Below are 23,253 nucleotides of genomic sequence, written 5' to 3'. Positions count from 1 at the left end.
ACCACCCACTTGGTTGGCCGGCCTTGTTCCCTTAGGGAGTCACTCCAAACTCCTCCTGGTGTGGTGGGGAAACTGAGGCCCAGGGCGAGAGCCTTCCCCAGGGTCACACAGATGTCAGTGGCAGAGGTGAGATGAAGACTTGAGCCTCTGGAACCTCAGGCGGGGGCATGTCTTCCAGACCAACCCCCTTCATGCCCATGGCCACCTTTCCGTGTCCTAGAGGTAACCCCCACCTCCACAGTGTGCCCCCCCCAAGCCCATCTTCCTTCTCCTCAGTCTCCTCGGATCCCAGTTCTGCAGTAGCAGAAGATGCCTTTTTCTGTCTTCTTGCTCCAAGCCTGGTCTGGGAAGGGAGCGAAGTGCGTGTCTGTAGGATGTTTTGAAAAGCTAGCGAGCCTCAGTAAACAGTGGAGGGTCCGCGCAGACTCTGGAGCTGCGGCCCCTGGGTTCCAATCTTAGCTCTGCTGCTTCTGAGCTGTGTGATCCTGAGTACGTAACACAATCCGCCTGTGCCTCAGTTGTCCCATCTGTACGTGGTGCTAATGAACTCCAAGGCCAGGCTTGATTTTTGATGCATGGAAAGGGCTTGGCACCGGGTAGCCGACTGGAGCTCACGTATGCCATGCTCTGGAAATGCCCAGTAGGGCTCAGCTACCGTGACGAAATCTAATTCAAATGTACCTGGAATCCCCAGTATCAGCCACACTGTCTGGGGCTCTCTCGAGGCCAAGACTCAGGCCAGAGAGGCAGAGGAGCTGCCTGGGTAGCCGTCTCCTGTCTATGAAAAGCCGGTAAGGGCAGAGCGAAAAGATCCCCTGGCCATCTCAGAAGATCTTGTCTGGGCCCTGAAGGTGGAGGTGGGGGGGAAAGAAGCCTCTGGAAGCTTTGGTTTCCTCATCCCACAAACGAAGATCAGGCACCACCCTCCCAGGGCTGCTAGAAGGAACTGGAAAGAGATGGTATTTTACTATAAGCTCAATAAATGCTAAAGCCTTATTAGAATTGTGCTTGTTTTCTGAGCAAGGGAAGCCAAGTTTCCACCCACCGCGCACTGCCCTCAGGCCGCAGAGGGCCCTGAGGGGCACGGTGACCGGAGTCTGCAGGTATCCCCGGTAGGAGCCTCTGGGCAGGGGAGGGAGTGATATTTACAGTCAGCACAGCTGGGCAACCCACCCCTGGGCCTGGGGCTCACCATGACAAGCCAGCTGGACCAGTCCCCAGCTCTGAAGCCCTCCAAGGCCTCAAGACTCAGGGACAACTTCTCATGGGAGTCTGGGGGCTACTAGATTGGGTGTGGGCCCTCTGGGCACAAAGCAGGGCTGCGGGCCCTCGGAGCCCCAGAGGAGAAGACAAGACAGCAAATCTGTTCCTACCTTCCATCCTTCTGAGACCTTCCCTCCCTCCCCTCCTTTAAAAAATATATATATAATTTTTAAAAAAGATTTATTTAGAAGCACCTAGGTGGTTCAGTCGGGGAGGCATCTGCCTTCAGCCTGGGTCCTGATCTCGGGGTCCTTGGATCAAGTCCCTCATCGAGCTCCCAGTTCAGCAAGGTGTCTGCTTCTCTCTCTCTCTCTGCCCCTCTACCCACTTATGCGCACTCTCTCAAATTAAAATATCTTAAAAAAAAATAGACTTCTCGGGGCGCCTGGGTGGCTCAGTGGGTTAAGGCCTCTGCCTTCGGCTCAGGTCATGATCCCGGGGTCCTGGGTTCGAGCGCCGCATTGGGCTCTTTGCTCAGCAGGGAGCCTGCTTCCCCCTCTCTCTCTGCCTGCCTCCCTGCCTACTTGTGATCTCTGTCTGTCAAATAAATAAATAAATAAAACCTTTAAAAAAAAATAGACTTCTTTATTTATTTTGCAGGGGAGAGAGAGAACGAGTCAGGGAAAGGCAGACAAAGAGGCAGAGAGAGAATCCCAGGCAGACTCCGTGCTGAATGCAGAGCCTGATCCGGGGCTCGGTCTCGTGACCCTGAGATCATGACCCGAGCCAAAACCAAGAGCCAGATGCTCAACCGACTGAACCGCCCTGGCACCCATCTCCCCTCCTTCTCACACCATTCTCGACCACCGCATATCATGCATAAACACTTTAAGGCACTGGAGACAGCCCTGGTGAACCACGGCTGCCAGGCTGGAAATACAGTCACTCATTCACACTTTAACTCACTGGTTCACTTTCTTCTATTTATTGATTCATTCCCACAACAGAATTGTTCTGAGTTCTTGCGATATGGGTGGTAGGCAAAGTTCTGAAGCCCAACAACCTTAATTTCCTTTTTTTCTTATAAGATTTTATTTATTTATTTGACAGAGAGAGATAACAAGAGAGGGACCACAAGCATGGGGAAAGGGAGCGGGAGAATCAGACTCCCCACTGAGCAGGGAGCCCATTGCAGGGCTCGATCCCAGGACCCTGGGATCATGACCTGAGCTGAAAGCAGAGGCTTAACGTCTGAGCCACCCAGGTGCCCCCCCCCAATGCCCTTAATTTCAATCCTGATTCTGCCACTTGCTAGCTGTGTGACCTTGGGCCAGTGGCTTTCCCTACCTGAGCCTCAGTTTCCACATCTGTAAAATGGGACAGTGCCTCACAGAATTGTGGGTGGAGAGACTAACTGAGCTCTCTCCTCCCCTCCCTGAGTTCCATCTCAGTGAGAGCCATGCTCACCCATTCAGCCCCACACACTCTCTGCACACAGTCCTGGCCTAGGCTGGGGCCTCTGCCCATTGAACAAATGTGAACACAGTGCCGGCCGCCTGGCTCGGGGTCATGGTGGCTTACAGCTGCGGAGTCACACTGCCTGCGGTTTGGATTTGGGCTCTGCCCCTTTTCTTATTTGCAAAATGCCCATAAAAGTCATACCCACTGCTCTGGTCTGATACGAGAGGAACAGAGGCAGTGTGTGGTGCATATGAAAAAATACATAGTCATGGGGCACCTGGCTGACTCTGTCAGAGAGCAGGCGACTCTTGATCTCAGGGTGGTGAGTTCGAGCCCCAGGCTGGGTATAGAGCACTAAAAAATAAATACACTTAAAATATATATAATAGGGCGCCTGGGTGGCTCAGTGGGTTAAGCCGCTGCCTTCGGCTCAGGTCATGATCTCAGGGTCCTGGGATTGAGTCCCGCATCAGGCTCTCTGCTCAGCAGGGAACCTGCTTCCTCCTCTCAATCTCTCTGCCTGCCTCTCTGCCTACTTGTGATCTCTCTCTGTCAAATAAACAAATAAAAAATCTTTTAAAAAAATTAAAAAAATAAAATCTTTAAAAGTATATGTATATAATATATTTATATGTAATATAATATATTGTATATGTATATATGTATACGTATAGTCACTATCGGGATGAAGGGGGTGTTGGTTAGAAGCAAGTTTGGCCTCTGGAAGCATGGACCCCATTGGGCGGCCTGCCCAGGACTCTGGCCCCTTGCCCAGCAGTTCCCTCCCCTACCCGCCGGCCAGGACAGGCACGGTGCCCTCCAGTCTGATGCTAGGGCGGCACCTGCTGTTACAAAGCTGGACCTGCAGCCACTGGCCCACCCTCTTCCTTGAGGGCCTCGCACTTCCTTCGCAGCGGCGCCTTCCCGCTCTTCCAGTCTGTGCTTCTCCACCGGGGGGAGGAGGGAGGTGGGGCAGACGTCGTCCAGATGACTCTTGTCACTACCCGTCTAGACCAAGCCGCCACCCCCGTTCGTCTGGATTAGAGGCAGGCTCTGAAGCTTCCCAACCCCCTCCTGCGCCCTCACCCTTGCCTTCTGGTCCCAGCACAAGTGCGAGGGAAAGTTTTGTTTTGTTTTTCAGTAAACTCTACGCCCGACCTGGGGCTTGAACTCACAATCCCAAGATCAAGAGTCATAAGCTCAGGGTACCCGGCTGGCCCAGTAGGAAGAACATGCAACTCTTGATCTAGAGGTCTTGAGTTCAAGCCCCACAATGGGTGTAGCGGTTATGTAAATAAATAAATAAATAAACTAACTTTAAAAAAAGAGTCACATGCTCTACCCATGGATCCAGCCAGGCGCCCCTACAGGAACTATTTTTTTAAAGGTAGGTCTGGGCATGTCACTCTCCGCTCACAATTTCCAACAGCACCTATCTTACAATAAAATCTGAAGACCTCATCACCGCCTGCTAGGCCTCACATGATGAGGTCCCTGCTGTGTCTCCGGCCACTGTTTCATGTGCACATGCACACGTTGTCTTCCCCCAACCAGAGAACGAGCTCCTTCAGGGTGGGCCCTTGTCTGTCTTATCACGGCTCCAACTGAGGGTCTTGCCCAGAGCACACAGTAGGTGCCCAGTAAACACCTGGTGAGCGAATGAACACTCCAGCCAGACTGAAGAACTCTGTTCCTTCTTCTGGAACACTCCCTAGCCCTGTTCCCTTGCCTTTGTGTGGCTCACTCTCTGGTCACATCTTAGATACCACTTCCTGCAGGAAGCCCTCCCGGATCTCTTCTCCCCAGAGTGGGCTGGACGCCCTCCTTCAGCCCCAGCATTATTCTGTATGCTTTACTGTTGCACTTATCAGAAGGCATAGGAACAGTCGTCTTTCTTTCTTGCCTCCCCCACCAGGCAGGGAGCTCCTGGAGGACGGAGTTATGGCTACTCCCTCTGGATCCCCTCTGCCTCAGAGGGATTCCGCGGAGTGGAATCTCTGTGTAATCTCTTAGCTCTGTGCACCTCAGCTCCCTAACCTGAGCTTCCTCACACAGGCACGCCCAAGGATGTCGCTTCCCTGGTACAGAGCAAACTGCCAGTACAAGTTGGCTACTAGGGTTTGTAGGAAACTAGCAAAATAGTTGTTAAATAAGTACATGAACATTTAGCGGTTTTGTTTTTCAGAGAGGGAGGGGATAGGGGCAGAGGGAGAGGGAGAGAGGGAAACTTAAGCAGGTTCCATGTCCAGCACAGAGCTGATGTGGGGCTTGATCTCACGACCCTGAGATCATGACCTGAGCTGAAATCAAGAGTCAGACGCTTCACTAATGGAGCCCCCCAGGGACGTTCAGCAATTTTAACAAGAAATCCTGGAGACGTGCTTCCTCAGCTGAGATGATAAAGCATTCCGCACACCGCCATCCATCTTGGAACATACACACAACCTCACACACACGCCAGTGACCCCACTTCCCGCTGGGTAACGTGACTGCCTCTGTGAGGCAGGGACCCCCCCCCCACTCACCCCTTGTATCCCTATGGGCCTGGTATGCAGTAGCTGCTCAGGAAATAAGGCTCTTATGTATCTGATCAAACATAAAACCCCATTACCTTGCCGAGCCCCTCCCGTGCCCTCTCGACCGACAACTCCCCTTAGTTCCCATTTTGGGTCACCGGGCCCTGCCTGGGGGCCCGAATTTCCCCACCTGGTGTCCGGGTCTCCCAGGGACCCACACCCTGGCCCAAGAGCCAGGATGGCGACAAACAACTCATTGGGCCTGCCGGTCACCCTGGGGCAGCCTGATGCCATGCAGGTCGCCTCGGGACAGGACGCCAGCCAGGTGGCGGAGGGGAGGGTGGATTTTCACGGTGCCGGCTCCTTCTCATCTTCTACATCATACTTTGTGACCCGCTCAGAGGTCTTTCCCTCCCACCGTATCAGAAAATCTCCGTGCCTCCCATCACCTCCCAGCCCCGCACCCCACGTCAGGTCCTACACAGCACTTGTTCCATCACTGTTCAAAATCACCTTTATTGATTCATTTATTTTTTTAAAAAGATTTTATTTATTTATTTGACAGAGAGAGGTCACAAGTAGGCAGAGAGAGAGAGAGGAGGAAGCAGGCTCCCTGCTGAGCAGAGAGCCCGATGCGGGACTCGATCCCAGGACCCTGAGATCATGACCTGAGCCGAAGGCAGCGGCTTAACCCACTGAGCCACCCAGGCGCCCTATTGATTCATTTATTTATTTAACCCTTCACCCACCCCCACCGCCCCGAGGATAAGCTCCGAGAATGCTGTGCTGTCTTTCCTAGTACTCTGCTGAGCCTGGCATGCAGAAGATGCGACATTAGGATTTGCTGTAGGATGAACTAGTCTCTTTCCCTACGCAGGGGCCTTAAGGCGAACAAAGATAAGTGGGAGGAAGGAGGAGGCCTTCGAGCGTGTACGTGACGGCTGCTTCGGATGTCCTTGATCGTTCTAATGTTGTTCCTTGGCTCGGGTACAAAGACTTCTGCTTGGCTGGGGAAGGGGGGCTGGGTTTTGGGAACCTCAGTTCGGAGCTCTCCAGCCCGCTGTGCCAACCCCTCCTCCAGGGCCAGGCTCTTCTAGTTACTCTGCCTGCCTGCAGACACAGGAGGAGAGGGCTTTGAGCGAGCCGATGACCGTGCCCCAAGCTGAAGACCTTGAGGCCACAGCCTTCAAGGGATTCCCCTTGGCTTCAGGAGCCTCCTGGGGGACCTGTGGACTGACTGGGGAGGAAGCTGGGGCCACCGGCCCTCTGCGGGCTGGCTGGGCCCCCCCGGGGTGGGCCAGGAGTCCCCCACCCACAGGGGCCTCCTGAGTCAGGTGGGGCGGGTTTTCGCCACAGAACAAGATATAGGTCTTCATTGGAGGAGTGACAGGTCCTGGATGAGGACCGGAGGCTCGGGGGGGCACCAGGGGTTCCACCAGGGAGAGCTGTTTGCCACGAGCACAGTCAATAACAAAAGTGAGGTGAGCGGCAGGGATGGCCTTCGGGCGGCAGGCAGGCTTCCCACCTGGAAGGAAGGAGACCGAAGGCTTGTGTCAGCACAGTCCGTCCGCTGTGGTTTCCTTCATTCACCTGTTCCTTCCGCCGGGGTTTCACTGCCCAACTGGCTGACACACAAAGATGGTTAGAGAGTGGGGTCTAAGAGCATGGATTTCAGCACGAGGGAGACCTGAGTTGAAATCCCGGCTTTCCCCTACTCAGCCGTCTGCCTTCTGGAACAGAGCCCCGGGGATCAGAGCTTCTGTATGTAGGAATTTCCCAAGTGGACTCTGGTATGCTGGCGGGGCCGGGAGGGGGGGTGCGTGGCGCGTCGTGCTAAGGCTCTGCATTTTTTTTTTTAAAGATTTTTTTTTTAAATCTATTTGACAGAGAGAGAGACATCAGAGAGAGGGAACATAAGCAAGGGGAGTGGGAGAGGGAGAAGCAGGCTCCCCGCTGAGCAGGGAACCTAATGTGGGGCTCGATCCCACACCCCTGGCATCATGATCTGAGCCGAAGGCAGAGGCTTAATGACTGAGCCACCCAGGCACCCCGAGGCTCTGCATTTTTAGCGATTCCCCAGGGAATGCCCATGCTGCTGGTCCACAGACCACACTGTTGAAGTGATGAGGTCCTTGAACAAGAGGAAGGTCCTGCCATCTTTTACAGATGAGGAAACTGAGGCTCGGCTTGTGCAAATGGTGGTCCTCAGGGAGCACCAGGCTGCTCTCCCCTCCCTTCCCTGAAACAACCTCATCTCTAGCCCTGGAGGCCACTGGTAGTGCCTGGAGCCGTCTGAGGATCCAGACGTGCTGGCATTCCTGCAGTCTTACTTTTGTACCCTCCGGACTCAGCTCAGGGAGAAGCCATGAGCCAGTCCCTCCCCCTTATCAATGAAGCAAGGACCAGAGCAGCTCCATGCAAATCCAGAGCCTGGACTCTCCAACAGTGCACTTCTTGAGTTACCTAAATAAATTCTCTTCGCTATGTGCTTTTCCTCACGACACAGTCTTGGAAGGAAGCTCATGTTCTGGTAGGTTCGTTAACACAGGGAATCCACCAAGCCCACCAGCCTGGCTTGAGAATCCTGGCAGTTCCAGAGAGGGTGTCTGCCCTGCCAAGCCCCACCTCAGCTGGTCCTTCTGCGGTGCCAAGGACCCCTGCCCACCACCTATTACCTGAGCAGGTCTCCAGATCTGTCTCAAGGCCCATGACTCTGGCGCTGGCTTGTTGGTCGCTGGGGGGTTTCGAGAGCGAGCGGTCACTGCTGCAGCCACAGTGGGAGAACTTCTAGCTCTGGAAGGAGGAGAACGCCTCAGGAGCTTTTCCCAGGATGTAGTTCCCCACCCAAGAATCAGACCTTTTATATTTACCGGACCGGATCCGGATCTGCCAGGAGCCGCAGGAACTGGCCCGGGGCAGCTAGCGGATTGCTTTGATGCTCAGGGTTATGTCAACAGAATTGTTGTCAGGTCACCACTGGGAGGCTGTTTTACCGAACAGACACCATTTCTCTCCACTCCAGCCACTTCCCACCCATTCTGTACATCAGTCTGCCCAGACTTCAACAAGAAAATGGATTTCTCAGGGCACCTGTGTGACTCAGTGGTTTAAGCCTCTGCCTTCGGCTCAGGTCATGATCTCAGGGTCCTGGGATCGAGCCCCGCCTGCATAGGGCTCTCTGCTCGGCAGGGAGCCTGCTTCCCCCCTCTCTCTGTCTGCCTCTATCCCTATTTGTGATCTATCTCTCTCTCTCTGTCAGATAAATAAATAAGTAAATAAATAAAATCTTTAAAAAACAACAAAAAAGAAAGAAAATGGATTTCTCACAACCCTGGATGCTGGGGCCAGATCAAGATGTTCACGGAATCTGTGTTTGGTGAGGACTCACCAGGGATTGGAAACGGCAGGGTCTTCATGGGGCAAAGTGGGCAGGGGTGCTGCCTGGAGTCCCTTGTATCTGGGTACCAACCTCTTCACGAGGACTCCATGCTCATAATCTAATCACCTCCCAAAAGCACCACTTCCAAATCCCACCACACTCGGGATTCCACTTCAGTATATGAATTTGAGGAGGACACGTTTATCGACAGCCTCTTTTAAATCAACCGACTGTTTTTATTGAAAAAAAAAAAAAGGTATTTACTTTATTAGCACCATTTTTTAAGGGGAGTGTAGTTGACGTGCAATATTGTGTCAGTTTCAGGTGCCTGACAGAGACGTAATGATTTGACATTTACACATAGTAGGAAATGCTCACTGCGGGAAGTGTAGTTACCATCTGTCACGAAAAAAAAAATTATTACAATATTATCAGCTACGGTCCCCATTCCCACACTGCACTTTTCATCTTTGTGACTTCTTCATTCTATTTTTAAGTTATTATTATTGTTGTTTTAAGATTTTATTTATTTATTTGAGAGAGAGAGAGCATGCGAGTGAGGGGGAGGAACAGAGGGAGAGGGACAAGCAGACTCCATACAGAGCACAGAGCCTGATGAAGGGCTCGATCTCACGACCCTGAGAGAACGCCCTGAGCCGAAATCAAGAGTCAGTCGCTCAACCCCTGAGATCAAGACCCAGCCACCCAGACACCCTGGCTTATTCATTTTAAAACTGAAAGTTTGTACCTCCTTATTTTTATTTTTATTTATTTTTATTTTTTTATATTTTTTAAAGATTTTATTTGTTTATTTGACAGAGAGAGATCACAAGTAGGCAGAGAGTTAGGTAGGCAGAGAGAGAAGGGGAAGCAGGCTCTCCGCTGAGCAGAGAGCCCGATGCAGGGCTCGATCCCAGGACACTGAGATCATGACCTGAGCCGAAGGCAGCGGCTTAATCCACTGAGCCACCCAGGTGCCCCTGTATGTTCTTATTTTTAATTAAATATTTTATTTTTAAGTGATTTCTACACCAAAGGTGGGGCTCAAATTCAGAACCCCAATACCAAAACTCACAACCCTGAGATCAAGAGAGATACATGCTCTAGCAACTAAGTCATCCAGGCCCCCCAGTGTTGTAACTGGAAGTTTGTACCTCTTAATGCCCTTCGCCTATTTTGCCTAACTGCCCACCCCCCCCCAACCCTCTGACAACCACCAGTTTGTTCTCTGTATTCGTGAGTCTGTTTCAGTTCGTTTGCTCATTTGTTGGAAATATACTTTGAATTGAAAATCAGTATTGTTTCATTAAATGTAACAGTATCACCTCTGTACATTACCAGTAACTCTGCATGGCGTAAGAATAGTGCTCCCCCAAAGAATAGTGCTCCCCCAAAGAATAGTGCTCCCCCAAAGATAGCCCTAGGGCCATGCCCTAGGCCCCGGAACCTGTGAACACGTTTCCTGACACAGCAAAAAATGACTTCAAAAAGTGATTAAGGGCATTCCACTTCTAACATCAATTCTGATGTGTGTGTCTGATTTCTCCCCACGCCAGCAAGCGATTAACTCTACTCTGACACTACCTAGAGTCAGCGAGATTCTACAGATGAAGGGCTCATTCCAACATGACTGCCAGTCCCCCCACCGCTCATGCTAATTGTAATTCCACACTGTCCTCTGTGATTCTGATTTCTAGATCAGAGCTTCCCATGACCCCCTCTTATATGCTAGAGTGGCACACAGAAGTCAGTAAAACATTTTACTTACTAGATTACCAGTTGTTTTTTTTTTTACGATTTTATTTATTTATTTGACACTGAGAGAAAGCACAAGCCTGCAGAGCAGTTGGCAGAGGGAGAGGGAGAAGCGGGCTCCCCACTGAGCAGAGAGCCTGGTACAGGGCTCCATCCCAGGACCCCGAGATCATGACCTAAGCTGAAGGCAGACACTAAACTGACTGAGCCACCCAGGTACCCCTAGGGTTCTGTTTCATTTAGTTTATAGATTTTATTTATCTATCTGAGATAGAGTAGTAGCGAGAGAGATCACAGAAGGCAAGGGAGAAGGAGAAGCAGAGCACCGCTGAGCAGGGAGCCCGACACAGGGCTCAATCCCAGGACCCAGAAATCAGGACCTGAGTCAAAGCAGACGCTTAACCGACTGAACCAGCCAGACACCCCTAGATTACCAATTTATTATAAAAGTGCGCAACTCAGGAACAGCCAGGTGGAAGAGATGCACAGGGCAGAGGGCGGAGAAAGGAATGGAGCTTCTAACACTCTGTAAGGCCACCATTCTTCCTCGATCTCCCCCAGTCTGTTCATGGAGGATTAAATCATTACCCATTAGTGACCGAACTCCACCACCAGCCTCTGTACCCTCCTTGACGTTGGTGGGTGGGGCTGAAAGTTCTAATTGGTTCCCCTGGCCACCAGGTCCTTAGGTGATTTAGGGTCTTTCTAAAAGCCCGGTAGAGGTTCCTGGGTGGCTCAGTGGGTTAAAGCCTCTGCGTTCGGCTCAGGGCATGATCCCAGGGTCCTGGGATGGAGCCCTGCATTGAGCCCCGCATCACATGGGGCTTTCTGCTCAGAAGGGAGCCTGCCTCCCTCTCTCTCTCTCTGCCTGCCTCTACCTACTTGTGATCGCTGTCTGTCAAATAAATAAATAAAACCTTTAAAAAAAAAAAAAAAGCCAGCTCATGGGGTATCCCAGTGGCTTGGTCGGTGCAGCGTTTAGCTCTTGATTTCCGCTCAGGTCCTGATCTTGGAGCCCTGGGATTGGGCCCGTGTGGGGCTCCATGCTCGGTGCAGAGTCTGCTTGTCCTTCTTCCTCTGTTCCTCCCCCTGCTCACGCTCTCTCTTTCTCTCTCTCAAATTAACAAATAAAAATAAAAATCTTTTAAAATTTTTAAAAATAAAAGTTACCTTGTTAATACATAACAAAAGGTGCCTTTTCTGGGGAAGGAAAGTAAATCATGTTTTTTTTTTTTTTTAAAAAAAAGATTTTATTTATTTATTTGACAGAGATCACAAGTAGGCAGAGAGGCAGGCAGAAACAGAGAGAGGAGGAAGCAGGCTCCCCGCTGAGCAGAGAGCCCGATGTGGGGCACGATCCCAGGACCCTGGGATCATGACCTGAGCCGAAGGCAGAGGCTTTAACCCACTGAGCCACTCAGGTGCCCCAAAGATACCTTAAAAAAAAAAAAAAAGATTTCATTTGTCCATTTGATAGAGCATAAGCAAAGGGGAGTGGCAGCAGAGGAAGAGGGAGAGGCAGGCTTCCCGTTGAGCAGGGACCCCAATGTGGGGCTCCATCCCAGGACCCTGGGATCATGACCTCAGCCAAAGGCAGAGGCTTAACCGACCGAGCCACCCAGGCGTCCCCAAAACACACCTTTCTTGCTCTCAGCACCTGGGCAGTTTGAAAGGGTGAGAGGAGTTCTGTGCCAGGAATTGGACAAAGAGCAGATAACATATATTTCTTATGATAAATCACATTGTCACAGGTGTGCACTTTGAAAGGAAGAGATTATCCTGAATTATTTGAGCACAATTCAATCACACTAGTCTTTAAAATTGGAACACATTTCCTGGCTGGGTTAGAAAGAGATGTGTTGATGAAAAAAAGGCCAGAGACAGGACGTGAGACTCACCTGTCATTGCTGGCTTTGAAGAAGGTGTAAAGGGGCCATGAGCCCAGGAATTCGGGCGGCCTCTGTAAACTGGAAAAGGCAAGGAAAGGGATTCCCCCCCCTCCCAGGACCTTCATGGAGGAACCTCCTTGACAACATCTTAATTTCGGCACAGTGAAACCCATGTCAGGCTTCTGACCAACCGATAATAAACACATGTTGCCTTAAGCCACTAGATTGTGGTACTTTGCTATAGCAGTGACAGAAAACTGATAGTCCCTGCAAAAGCCAAAGAAAATACAATTAAATTCTAGCTGGATATTGTTGCTTGTGTGATTTGACTTAAAACTGACCGGGCACTTGTGGATACCTGTTCTCCTACGATCGTGTGATGAGAAGGGGAAGCCCCAGCTTCCCACCAACGCCATCACCCAGGTCTAACCACAAGAAAAATATAGGGAAAACCAAACCAAAGGACATTCTGTCAAATACCTGCCTGGTGCTCCTCAAGCAGTCAAGATCATGAAAAAATAAGACGGAAAAACCATCACGGAAGGAAGGAGACTAAGAGGACAAGGCAACGAAACGCTTTGTGGGATCCTGGATTGGATCCTGGAATCAAGAAGGGATGTTATGGGCGCACCTGGGTGGCTCAGTCGGTGAAGCCGCTGCCTTCAGCTCAGGTCATGATCCTAGGGTCCTTGGATCAAGCCCCACATCCGGCTCTCTGCTCAGCGGGGAGCCTGCTTCCTCCCCACTCTCTCTGCCTGCCTCTCTGCCAACTTGTGATCTGTGTCTGTCAAATGAATAAATAAAATATTTTTTTAAAAAAAGGAAATGCATCATTTTACAACCTCTAATGAAATCATTGATTCAGGCAAGGATCTTCAAAGGAAGGAACTGTTAAGTGGGAAGTTGATGGGAACTTTCCAAAAAAGGAATCCGGCTGCTCCCACCCAAACCCGCTATTGATCTTAGCACCACTGAGGGGGGCCCTGATGTGACTCAGCAGCATCTAGAACATGCTCTTACTGCAAATGTTGGACCTGAACCTACTTATCCCTCTCCCTTGAATTTGCAGGAAATGGAAGGAGAGAAGAGTTATTCAGATGACGCACGAGGAAGCAAACAGAGAAATCCAGAATGTGGGATGGTCTAGAGGATGTGATTCCAAAGGACATTCTTTAAAAAAAAAAAAAAAAAAAGATTTTATTAAAAAAGAAGATTTTTTTTTTTTTTAAATCTTACATCATGGATACGTAAGAGTTGCGCGCTGAGCAATAGGAGGGTTGAATGACCTACTTGGGGTTTGCTTTAAAATATTTCGGAGCGTGGAAGGGGGTGCCTGGATGGTGCACTTGGTTGGCCATCTGAGTCTTGTTTCAGGTCAGGTCATGATCTCAGCGTCGTGAGATGGAGCTCTGTTCAGGGCTCATGCACAGGGCAGAGTCGGCTGAAGTTTCTCTTTCTCCCTCTCCCTCTGCCTCTGCCCCTGCCCCTCCCTGCCTCGTGGCTCTCTCCCTAAAATAAATAAATAAATCTTTTAAAAAATAGTAAATAGATAAATAAAATACTTCAGTATTTTTTATTTTTATTCACCCAGGGGCACCTGGGTGGCTTAGTTGATTGGGCATCTGACTCTTGATCTCAGTGCAGGTCTAGATCTTGGGATTGCGAGTTCAAGTCCCACATTGGGCTCCATACTGGGCATGGAGCCTACTCAAAAAAATAAGAAAGAAAAAAGAAAGGATGATGTATTAAGTATCTGTAGGCAAACAACTGTTGAATCTGGATAGTGGGCAAATAGAAAATATTTTGTTATTTGTATCTAGTTTAATATTTTATTATATTATTTTATATAGTCCTCTATTTAAAAAAAATATTTCATTTATTTACTTGACAGAGAGAGAGATCACAAGTAGGCAGAGAGGCAGGCAGAGAGAGAGGGGGAAGCAGACTCCCCACTGAGCAGGGAGCCCAATGTGGGGCTCTATCCCAGGACCCTGAGATCATGACCTGAGCCAAAGGCAGACTCTTAAACCCCTGAGCCACTCAGGTGCCCCTTTATTTATTTATTTTTTTAAGATTTATTTATCTATTTTAGAGAGAAAGAGACAGAGAGTATTGGGGGAGAGGGATAGAGAAAATCTTAAGTAGGCTCCACACCCAGCCCAGAGCCCCCTGTGGGGCTGGATCTCACAATCCTGAGATCATGACCTGAGCCAAACTCAAGAGTCTGACACCGAACTGACTGAGCCACCCAGGCACCCCTTCTTTCCTTTTTTTTTTTTTCTTTTTAAAAGTAAACTCTGTGCCCAACATGGGGCTCAAACTCATGACCCCGAGATCAAGAATCACACACTCCACCACCTGAGCGAGCCAGTATGCCCTATTCTATCTAGTACTTTATAACATTTTCAGAATGGACGTGAATTTAAAAAGTGTATGTGAAGGATGACTGTGAAGAGTGAAGAAAACCATTTCATGACGAACAGGCAAAGAAAACATCGTTGCATTTATAAGTTAATAATATATTGTTACATAGTTCATGATTTTCAACCTGTGTGTGATCAAATTGATAAGCTAAATTGCATAAATAGACATTTGTCAGTTTATCTACAGCCTTTCAAGTTTATAGCCACACAGTTAGCCAACCATTGAAGTTCTCCTGGTTGGGAAAAGACCCACGTGTAAACGATAACTGAGCTTTGGGACATTTGGGTAGGGGGTGGGTGAGGTTTTGGCTGGAGACTCCAGAGACAGTGAGGGGCCCCGTGTGTCCCTCAGACAGCTAAGGGGAGAGGGGATTGGACCGGAGAGGAGGAGTGGGAGGGGGTGGTCTGAAGTAATAGACTGCAGCAACACCCCCCACCCCCACCGCCCAACCAGTAAGAAATCAGGCAACCAGCATCCTTCACTCATTTCAGCAGCAGGGTATACTGAGCTCCTGCTCTTGGCCACCTAGCCTGAATTTGTAGATTTCCTCTTTTGGATTGTTCTAAGGAATTTCTGGCATCTCACCTTCATTTAATGAAGACCACTATTGGGTCTCAACTATCAATCAACCAACTGTGCTGTTAGAACCATTCTCAGCTGTTGGATCTGGGATGTTAAAACCCCAGGGTCTCTTGGGTTCACTAATATTTATAAATTCAGCCAAGTTTAATCTTATGTTCCTTCCTCCCTGACTTAACATGTCTAAGTTACAGGTATATTCTCTACGTTTCAGCACACGGATTAGCTGGGGTTTGCTTCTTTTTAATTCCCCCTCCTTGCTTGCTTGCTTTCCTAAATCAGTAATTCACCTCTAGGTCAGACCACGTGCTTGTTCCCTGGGGCACTTTGGACTGGGGCAGATCTGGAAACCAATAAAGGATAATGATCTCTGAGTGGAATCAGCATCTCTTTGCAAAGTAACTTCCTCAGATAAGGACCTACGTGCTTTCCAAGGAAAGCAGGATCAGTCTCATTCAATGAAAAGAGGGTGCTGCATCCAAGGTAAGAGTTTCACTGAATTTTGGATTTGGAGAGGTCAGGGAACTTAGTCTTTTGCCTCCACCCAAACACCCCCCATCTTAATTGCTAAGTGCCACTCGTTCCCATTCAATGCACCTAGCCAGCCTGTGAATACAACTTCTATTGTAATTGTATTACAATTCAGCAGTCCACAGGATCAGCTCTGTCCAATTTTTGGCTACATAAGCCCTGTAGCTACAAGAGAGGAGATAACGTTTTTAGAGTTGTCAGGAATGGCCCTTGTTTCTCTGGTCCTGTCTTGAGCTGAGAATTTAAACCCTAAATATTTCCTTTTTGAATGTCTTCAGTGCAATTATAAATAGACAGCCTACGTGATAGTCCTTACGGTCCTCCTCCTCTAATGGTAGGTCGTGGCAACTACTCCATCTACTAAAGCCTATCTTTATTAGGCACGTTCCCCCAGGCAACAATACTTAACTGTGATAAGTGATAATATCCTTAATGCCTTGACCCCCTTGGAGGTCAGTTTCCTGCAGAAATAGAAACCTTGCTGGGCATTCTCTTTAAACTTTTTATTTTGAAAAAAAAAATGTAGGTTCACATGCAATTGTTCTTGTGGGTTTTTTGTTTTTTTTTTAGATTTTATTTATTTATTCAACAGAGAGAGAGAGAGCACAAGCAGCGGGAGCGGCAGGCAGAGGGAGAGGGAGAAGCAGGTCCTCTGCAGAGCAAGAAGCCCCATGCAGGGCTCTATCCCTGGGATCATGAACTAAGCTGAAGGCAGACTCTTCACCAACTGAGCCACCCAGGTGCCCATGTTTTTGTGTTGAGAAAGAGAGAGAGAGCGTGCTGACCACAGAGCCCACAACCCTGAGATCATGACCTGTGCCAAAATCAAGAATCATAAAGAGTCGAACGCTCAACTGAGTGAACCACCCATGCACCCCAGTTCACAAGCCATTGTAAGAAACAATACAGAGCGATCCCACCACCCTTATTCACCCACTTTCCTCCATGCTCTCATCTTGTGAGGCTATAGTACCATCATATCACAACCAGGATATTGACAGCGATACACAGTCAAGGTACAGAACATTTCCATTGTAAAAGGATCCTTCATGTTGTCTTCAGACTTCTTTTTTTATTTTATTTATTTGACAGACAAGATCACAAGTAGGCAGAGAGGCAGGCAGAGAAAGAGAGAGAGAGGAAGCAGGCTCCCTGCCGAGCAGAGAGCCCAATGCGGGGCTTGATCCCAGGACCCTGGGATCATGACTGTCACCACCTGAACCGAAGGCAGAGGCTTTAACCCACTGAGCCACCCAGGCGCCCCTTCAGACTTCTTTTTAAGCAGAAAGGGATTTAATACAGAAAATTAAGTGTTTAACATTATCACGGGGGTTGAAAGAAAGGTCTCTAGAGGGTCCTCTAGTAATATGACTCCCAGAACGCCATAGAACTCACCAACCAGAGGCTATTACTTCTGCCACAATCAGGAAGATAAGAAATTAAGAAGTTATCCCCGAGATTATTGCATTCAACATATCACCGGCAAGATCACCATGGGTCTAAATTTGGGACTAGAAGCTGGTTCCCCCACACTAGAATGCTGAGTTTGGCTGTCACCATCTCACAGGTGTGTCTGAACACTCCTGAAGCTGGAGACTAGCCGCCATGTGCTGCTGCAAACCCTCACATCTGCGTGACCTTGCTTGCCAGCGGCAACCAGCTAACGACGGGAGGACAAATAGCTACTGCCTCCCTTCTTCCTTCCGTCCAGTCTTACTAACTGGCAGAATCCATCTGCATCTGGAATTCTAACTGCACCTGAGTCTGGGAAATGGAATTTTACCTTTTTAGATTCTGGAGGAATAGATGTTAAGTCTGAGCTGACTACATCCAACACAGAAGGACACAGAGGTGTATTTGTGTCCTTTGTGTTAGGAGGACAAGAGGGGTCCTATCAGATTTGCTATGATTTTCCTGTAAAAGAAAAGGGTGAAATAAACTGCTGCTGAGCTTTTTAGGGTCCCTACTGACTGTGAAGGGAAGAGGAGTGACTTGGCCAGACCGACATTTGTTGAAGTTCCTCTCCAGGCTAGCGATCATGAATTTGTAGGGAACAGTCTGCCCCTTAGGGTACTTTGTCCAACTGTGCATGGCTGTTTGGGTGCCAGCAAAGAGAAAAGGCATGCTTGGATTTAGTGAGGGTTGGAAAGCTTACCAAATCCATGTCACAGAAAGACAAGAGACCAAAGACGTTCATGGTGGTGGCAAGAGTGTTATTAAAACCCATGGGAAGGTGCCAGGGTTGCTCAGTCGGTAAAGCGTCTGCCTTTGGCTCAGATCATGATCTCAGGGTCATGATCTCAGGGTCCTGGGATTGAGCCTGCTTCTCCCTGGCCCTCTGCTCCCTGCACACATACACATACACTCTCCCCTGCCTGCGACCCCCACCCCCAGCCAGCTCACGCTCTTTCTCAAATAGATAAATAAAATCTAAACAAAACAAACCCTCCTGGGAAATAAACAGGATCGGGAGTAAAGCAAAGAGAAAGCCCACGAACTGTGAGGAAGTAGAGAAGTCAATGGTGTAGAGGTGCTGCAAAGCTGGAAAGAGGCCACAGGACTGTTGGAGTCTGCAGACACTTTTGTTCCCAGCACCCTCCTTCTCAGGCAGGCTAATCCTGGATCTGCCCTAAATAGGAAATGGGGCAATGGTTGGCTCAGGAGGCAGAAAAACATAAGCGGGGATCTGCAACTTGGGAGCCACAACTAGGTTCACGTCTGTGCTCCTCCACTTCTAAGACACTTAACAATGGACAATTCATTTACTCTTCCTGAGGCTCCGTTTTCCCTTCAAAAAGGGGGAGAAAAAGACGATCCATGGTTAGCGAGAAGACTTAATGAGATCATGCACGTAAAGTGCTTAACACAGTGCCTGGCACACAGTAATCGCTGAATGCGAGAAAGCTGTTACTGTTATATTTGGAATAGAAAACCAAGGAAGGGTTACAATGAGGACAATTCTGAGTGCAGAAGTACTGTAATACAGAACTTCTGGATACGTAAGCGCATGCGCCTGTCCGCGGTCCTCGGGGTAGCGCAAGCGTTGCGCATGCGCCGGAAGTTGCAGCCGGGAAGCCAGCGAGGTCGGTTCCGCCCGACTCTGACATGGCGGCGCCCTTTGTCTGCTGTGAAGTGCCGTCCCCGGCCTTCTCGCGGCCGTGATGCACCTCCCTCTACAGTGGGGTCCGGGACATGGCAGGTGAGGGTCAACAAGCGCCCGGGGCTGGCCGAGTCCCAGGAGCTGGGCGGAAGCGGCGAAGGATGGGGCGCGGCGGGAAGCCGGGGACGGTTGTGTGGGGGAGGGGAGGGAAGTGGAATGGGAAGGGAACCCGGACTGGGGGGACCCCACGGAGCAGGAGGGTGCGAGGCAGCTGGGGTGGGGGGCGCCGCCAGGCGAGCGGACGCGGAAGGGGCGAGCGGACCCGCAGTTCCTGCGAGGGAGCGCGGGTCGCTCCCCGGGTTGGGTGACACCCCAGCTGGCAGCATCTCCGCCCCCGCCGCCTGGCTGTCACCGTCTCTTGACCCCCCCTCCCCCGCGCGCCGCGGCGGGTGGTCGTTCTGCGGCCACAGGGTGACGGGGTGCCGGGACAGCTCACTTCAGCGGGTCGGGGCCGGAGGGCATGGGCCTGCCACAACCAGGAGGTGCTGGCAGAGTGGGAGGTCCACACTAACCCCTGTATGAGATTATTTCATTCATTCCTTCCTTCCGCAGACGGTGGCCTGGCACCTGATAGGTTGTGAGGATAGAGCTAGTGAACCGGACCGACTTGCTCCTGGTCTAGTGGTTTCAAGTGTGAACTGTGGAGCCTGGCAGCCAGGGTTTGAGTCCCGGCTCTCTGCTTCCCAGTGGTGTTCTGAAGCACCTTGGGTTCTCGCTCTCTGCCTCAGTTTCCTCAGACCTAAAGCAGACATAGCAATAAAACCTGCCTCCTAAAGTTGTTCTAAAAGGCCGTAGGTATAAAGTGCTGAGAACATTTCCTGGCACAAAGTAAATGCTCTCTGTGTTCATTGCTGCGATTATTCGTTTCACGATCCGGCCGGATGGACGGAAAGCAGAAAAGTTGGAAAGAGTAGAGGCACCTCACTCAGTCTAGGCGAATCCAGGCAGGCGTCTGCTCCCCAAGAAGCAGAGACCAAAATGATGCTTAGGAGAGTGGAGGCAAGAAACACTCCCCAGTTGAAGATGGGGTTTGTGAGAAAGATTAGGGGCCAGTGTAATAATTAAGTTTTTTGCCTAGAGACAGAGCTAAGAGGTAAGACTAAAGAAGCTGGCCAGTGGACTGGTCCTAGGTGACCTTGTAAACCTAGTTAAGGACTTGAAGTTTTAGGTTAATGGGAAGCCATTTAGGAATCAGAGGGGATTAGAATAACCACCTGGCTGTGTGAAGGATGTGGTGAAGCGAGCCGGCCTGGAGTAATCCAGGCGAGAAATGAGGGCGGTCTCCAGTCAGGTTAGAGGCAGAGGGTGGAGAGAGAGGTTTTGGAGAACTGACAGAACTTGGTGATTTCTTAGATGAGGGAGTTAGAGGCAGAGAGGTGTCAGGATTGACCTCCTCTTCTTGACCGGTGGGTGGTGATGCCACCCAGTGTGATAGGGAACAGGATGGGGAGCAGGTGTGAGAAGGGAAGATACATTTAGTTTTGAACATGTGGAAAGTGGTGCCTGTAAGACATTCCAGGGGAACGTCCAGTGGTGAGGTAGCAGTTCTCATTCATCAAAAGTCCCTAAAGTTGGGGGGGGGGGGTGTAGTCACTGAGGGTGAGGGTATGAAATGAAATGAGAAGCGAGGGCATCTGAGACATCCCGGGGGTGATGCTAATGCTGTAGCAACTCGGGAACCTGGGCACAGTCTTGTTGCTCTTGCTTTTTAATGTTTCGTTATGTCTCTTGGTGAGCAGGTATTCTGAGTGTAGAGACTGGGAGAGGTTTACTCACCTTTATGTCCCTGGTGTCCAGCCCCGGGTCTGGCATGCAGCAGGCCAGTAACGATGCAGAGAAACTTGTACTGAGCGCTTACATGGTGCCAGGCTCTTGGCTCAGGGCTCCGGGTTTGCCTGTGTTTCTTGGATGCGTGAAAGGGCAGCTTTTAGGGAGCAGGTGCCTTTCGGGTTCTCATCAGATTTTCTGCTTGGGTGTCTTTGATTCAGGTAATGAGCTGGAGGAAGAGAGCCAAGCTGGAGTTTACGCAGACACACTGTCAGAAAAGAGTAGCCTGGGCTACTTGGAAATCTGAGGTATGTCTGTAATGCTCAAGGATGAAACAACCCAGGAGGTCAGTTTGTTTGTCCTTCTTCTCTAGGCTCAGCGTGACTCAGATCACCCTTTCAAGATAGCTTTTTCTTTCAAGTTATATAGTAATGACAACATCTGAGTTTGGTTGGGAAATTGTGGCTACAGCTACATCATTTATGCTTGGTTTACCAACACAGACCAGACTAGGGCAAATGCTCACACCTTGTTTTAATCACGTACAACCTAACCTAACATGCTCCAGCAAAGCAATTCTGAAACACAGTGGCCAAAACAAACTCGAAGTATATTCCTCTCCTCTCATCAAACGTCTGGAGGGCAGCCAGAGCTGGTAGGGCCTCCTGCTCTATTCTGTGAAGTATCCAGGAACAGGGTTCTAGTGATCATGTGGCTCTCTTTGCTCAAACCCAGGCTTGCATCTCATGGTCAAATTTGGCTGCTGTAGCTCCTGCCATTGTGTATGCACCCCATCTGGCAGAAAGGGAAAGACAGAGTGGGGAGCACATATTCATACCTTTTAAGGTTCTAATGTTTAAAGATACATATTTTTGTGCAGCATGTCCCCAAACATAAGCATCTGGTGTACAACCAAAAAGAACGAATCATGACTATTCAGGCTGGAGGGAAAGCTGGCTGAGAGAGCCTGCTGGGTCCCCTGTGTGACTAAATTGCTGTCTCTGAGGCTTGGCCCCAGCCTCAGGGGAAAGTCCACGGCATCGGTGGAAGAGGCGAGCTGCTCTGGCTTTGGGTGGGTTGATGTTGCTTGGGCCCCGGGAGTCCAGACTCGTGGATGTATTCAGCGTTTTCTGGGGTAAGTGCTGGGGATGTAGACTCGATGCTGGGCGCAGGGAGCTCTTAGCCATGTGGATGATCACAGTCTAGTGCAAGGAGCAGCGCGGGGGAGGCACAAAGGAGAAGGATGCCGGAGCCCGGAAGGCCCTGCCGGAGCCCGGAAGATTCGGAGTGAGCAGCGCGTTCGGACTGACACCCATCCGGGGCTCCTCAGACAGAGACAGCGAGGACTCTGGTGTCGAGTGCGAATCCCTGCCTGCCCCTGTCTTGACTCTCTGAGGGCCAGTTACTTCACTGTTGTACCTCCATTTCCTCATCTGTCTGACAGGGCCGACAGCATCTAGCTCACAGGATCGTTTAGAGGCTCCTGAGAGATGAAGAGCGTACTTCCCAGGGTTTGCCATGTAAAGGGGACTTACCTCCTGCTGCGGGGCGCGGGGTGGTTCGAAGCCAGGGAGGCCGGCGAGGGCTGCAGTCCACGAAGGCCCGCACCCATAGGGAAACCGGGTTGTGGCCTCCCTGAGGGCAGGAATTATCCAGATGGCGCAGAGGGGATCAGCGACTGCTCTGTGAGTTCTACCAAGCTCTCCGATGAAAGGTGTCCGTCTGTGGATTCTCAGCATGCTCTGAAAGGTCTGGTGAAGGGTCCTTTGGGAAGGGAAGGATTGCCTCTGCCTGTTTAATTCCCACAAGCTCAAATGCTTCTGGAAAGCCTTCTCCGGGTGCTGCCTGGCTACCCGCTGCTGCTGAGGTCGGAGCTCCTCCTCTGTTGATTTCTTAGCACCCTGTCCTCATCTCCCAGTGCATTCGGGTCTCCCATTATAATCGTGGGTTCCTTTGTCTCCCTCTTGGCCCACCAGCATCTCGCAGGCAGAGACAGGGGATCATTTCTTCTGGTAGCCCCACTGTGTACCTCATTTCCCGGGACATAGCTGGTGCTCAGTAAACATTGTCGGAGGGCGGGTGCTCAGCCTTGCTAGGCTGAAGGGGGACTGGCAGTTGGGCTGATCAGAACTCTGGTGTGATGTGCGGTTGGCGTGCTATCGCCAGAGGACAGGAAGGGTGATCTGATGTCTGATGGTGGATCTCGTATCTGGTGGGAGTGTGGACATAAACTTGGTGAGCTGTGTGACCTGACGATGAGCGTTTACGTCGGGAGATGGTTTTTCTGTCTTTTTCCAGTAGAGCATGGTTTCTCACCTTGACATTATTGATCTTTGGGGCTGCATAAATCCTTGTTATGGGCTATCCTGTGCACTCCAGGATGGCTGTGGCATCCCTGGCCTCCACCCAGAGATGCCCGTAATACCCACCCACCCACAGCTCTGGTGGTGGAACATATCTCCAGACACTGCCAAACATCTCCTGGGATCAGATCATCCCCAGCTGGAACCCCGCAGTACTTCTAAGTCAGGCATCCCTGGGCTTGGACTAGTTCTTGTACTTATCGGATGTGTTCCTTTGGGCAAAATA

General features: G+C 50.3%; 2 protein-coding genes across 2 annotated transcripts in view; one reads left to right on the top strand and one right to left on the bottom strand.

Moving 5' to 3' along the window:
- Window positions 1-5,712: 5,712 nt before the first annotated feature.
- Window positions 5,713-8,017, bottom strand: SRARP (steroid receptor associated and regulated protein). Its single transcript, XM_059136757.1, has 2 exons — window positions 7,856-8,017; window positions 5,713-6,705 (listed from the first exon to the last, which is right to left on the bottom strand). The coding sequence occupies exons 1-2, from the start codon at window positions 7,887-7,889 to the stop codon at window positions 6,278-6,280; spliced, it is 462 nt and encodes a 153-aa protein (XP_058992740.1). The 5' UTR covers window positions 7,890-8,017; the 3' UTR covers window positions 5,713-6,277.
- Window positions 8,018-18,806: 10,789 nt separating this feature from the next.
- Window positions 18,807-23,253, top strand: part of ZBTB17 (zinc finger and BTB domain containing 17) — a 30,710-nt gene continuing 26,263 nt past the window's right edge. The window contains exons 1-2 of the mRNA XM_059137059.1: window positions 18,807-18,936; window positions 20,886-20,972. The gene's annotated coding sequence lies outside the window, so the exon portion shown is untranslated. The remainder of the gene's footprint in view (window positions 18,937-20,885; window positions 20,973-23,253) is intronic.

Source organism: Mustela lutreola, chromosome 10, assembly GCF_030435805.1.
Source record: "Mustela lutreola isolate mMusLut2 chromosome 10, mMusLut2.pri, whole genome shotgun sequence".
NCBI classification, from domain to species: Eukaryota; Metazoa; Chordata; class Mammalia; order Carnivora; family Mustelidae; genus Mustela; species Mustela lutreola.
The sequence above is the reverse complement of the archived record's forward strand: the minus strand, read 5'-3'. Positions and strand labels throughout refer to the sequence as shown.

Excerpts from the sequence above, each read along its gene's own strand:
- SRARP (XM_059136757.1), bottom strand. The coding sequence starts at position 7,889 with ATGGGCCTTGAGACAGATCTGGAGACCTGCTCAG. Across the intron at positions 6,706-7,855 it reads AGATCTGGAGACCTGCTCAG|GTGGGAAGCCTGCCTGCCGC; the intron begins GTAATAGGTGGT and ends CCTTCCTTCCAG.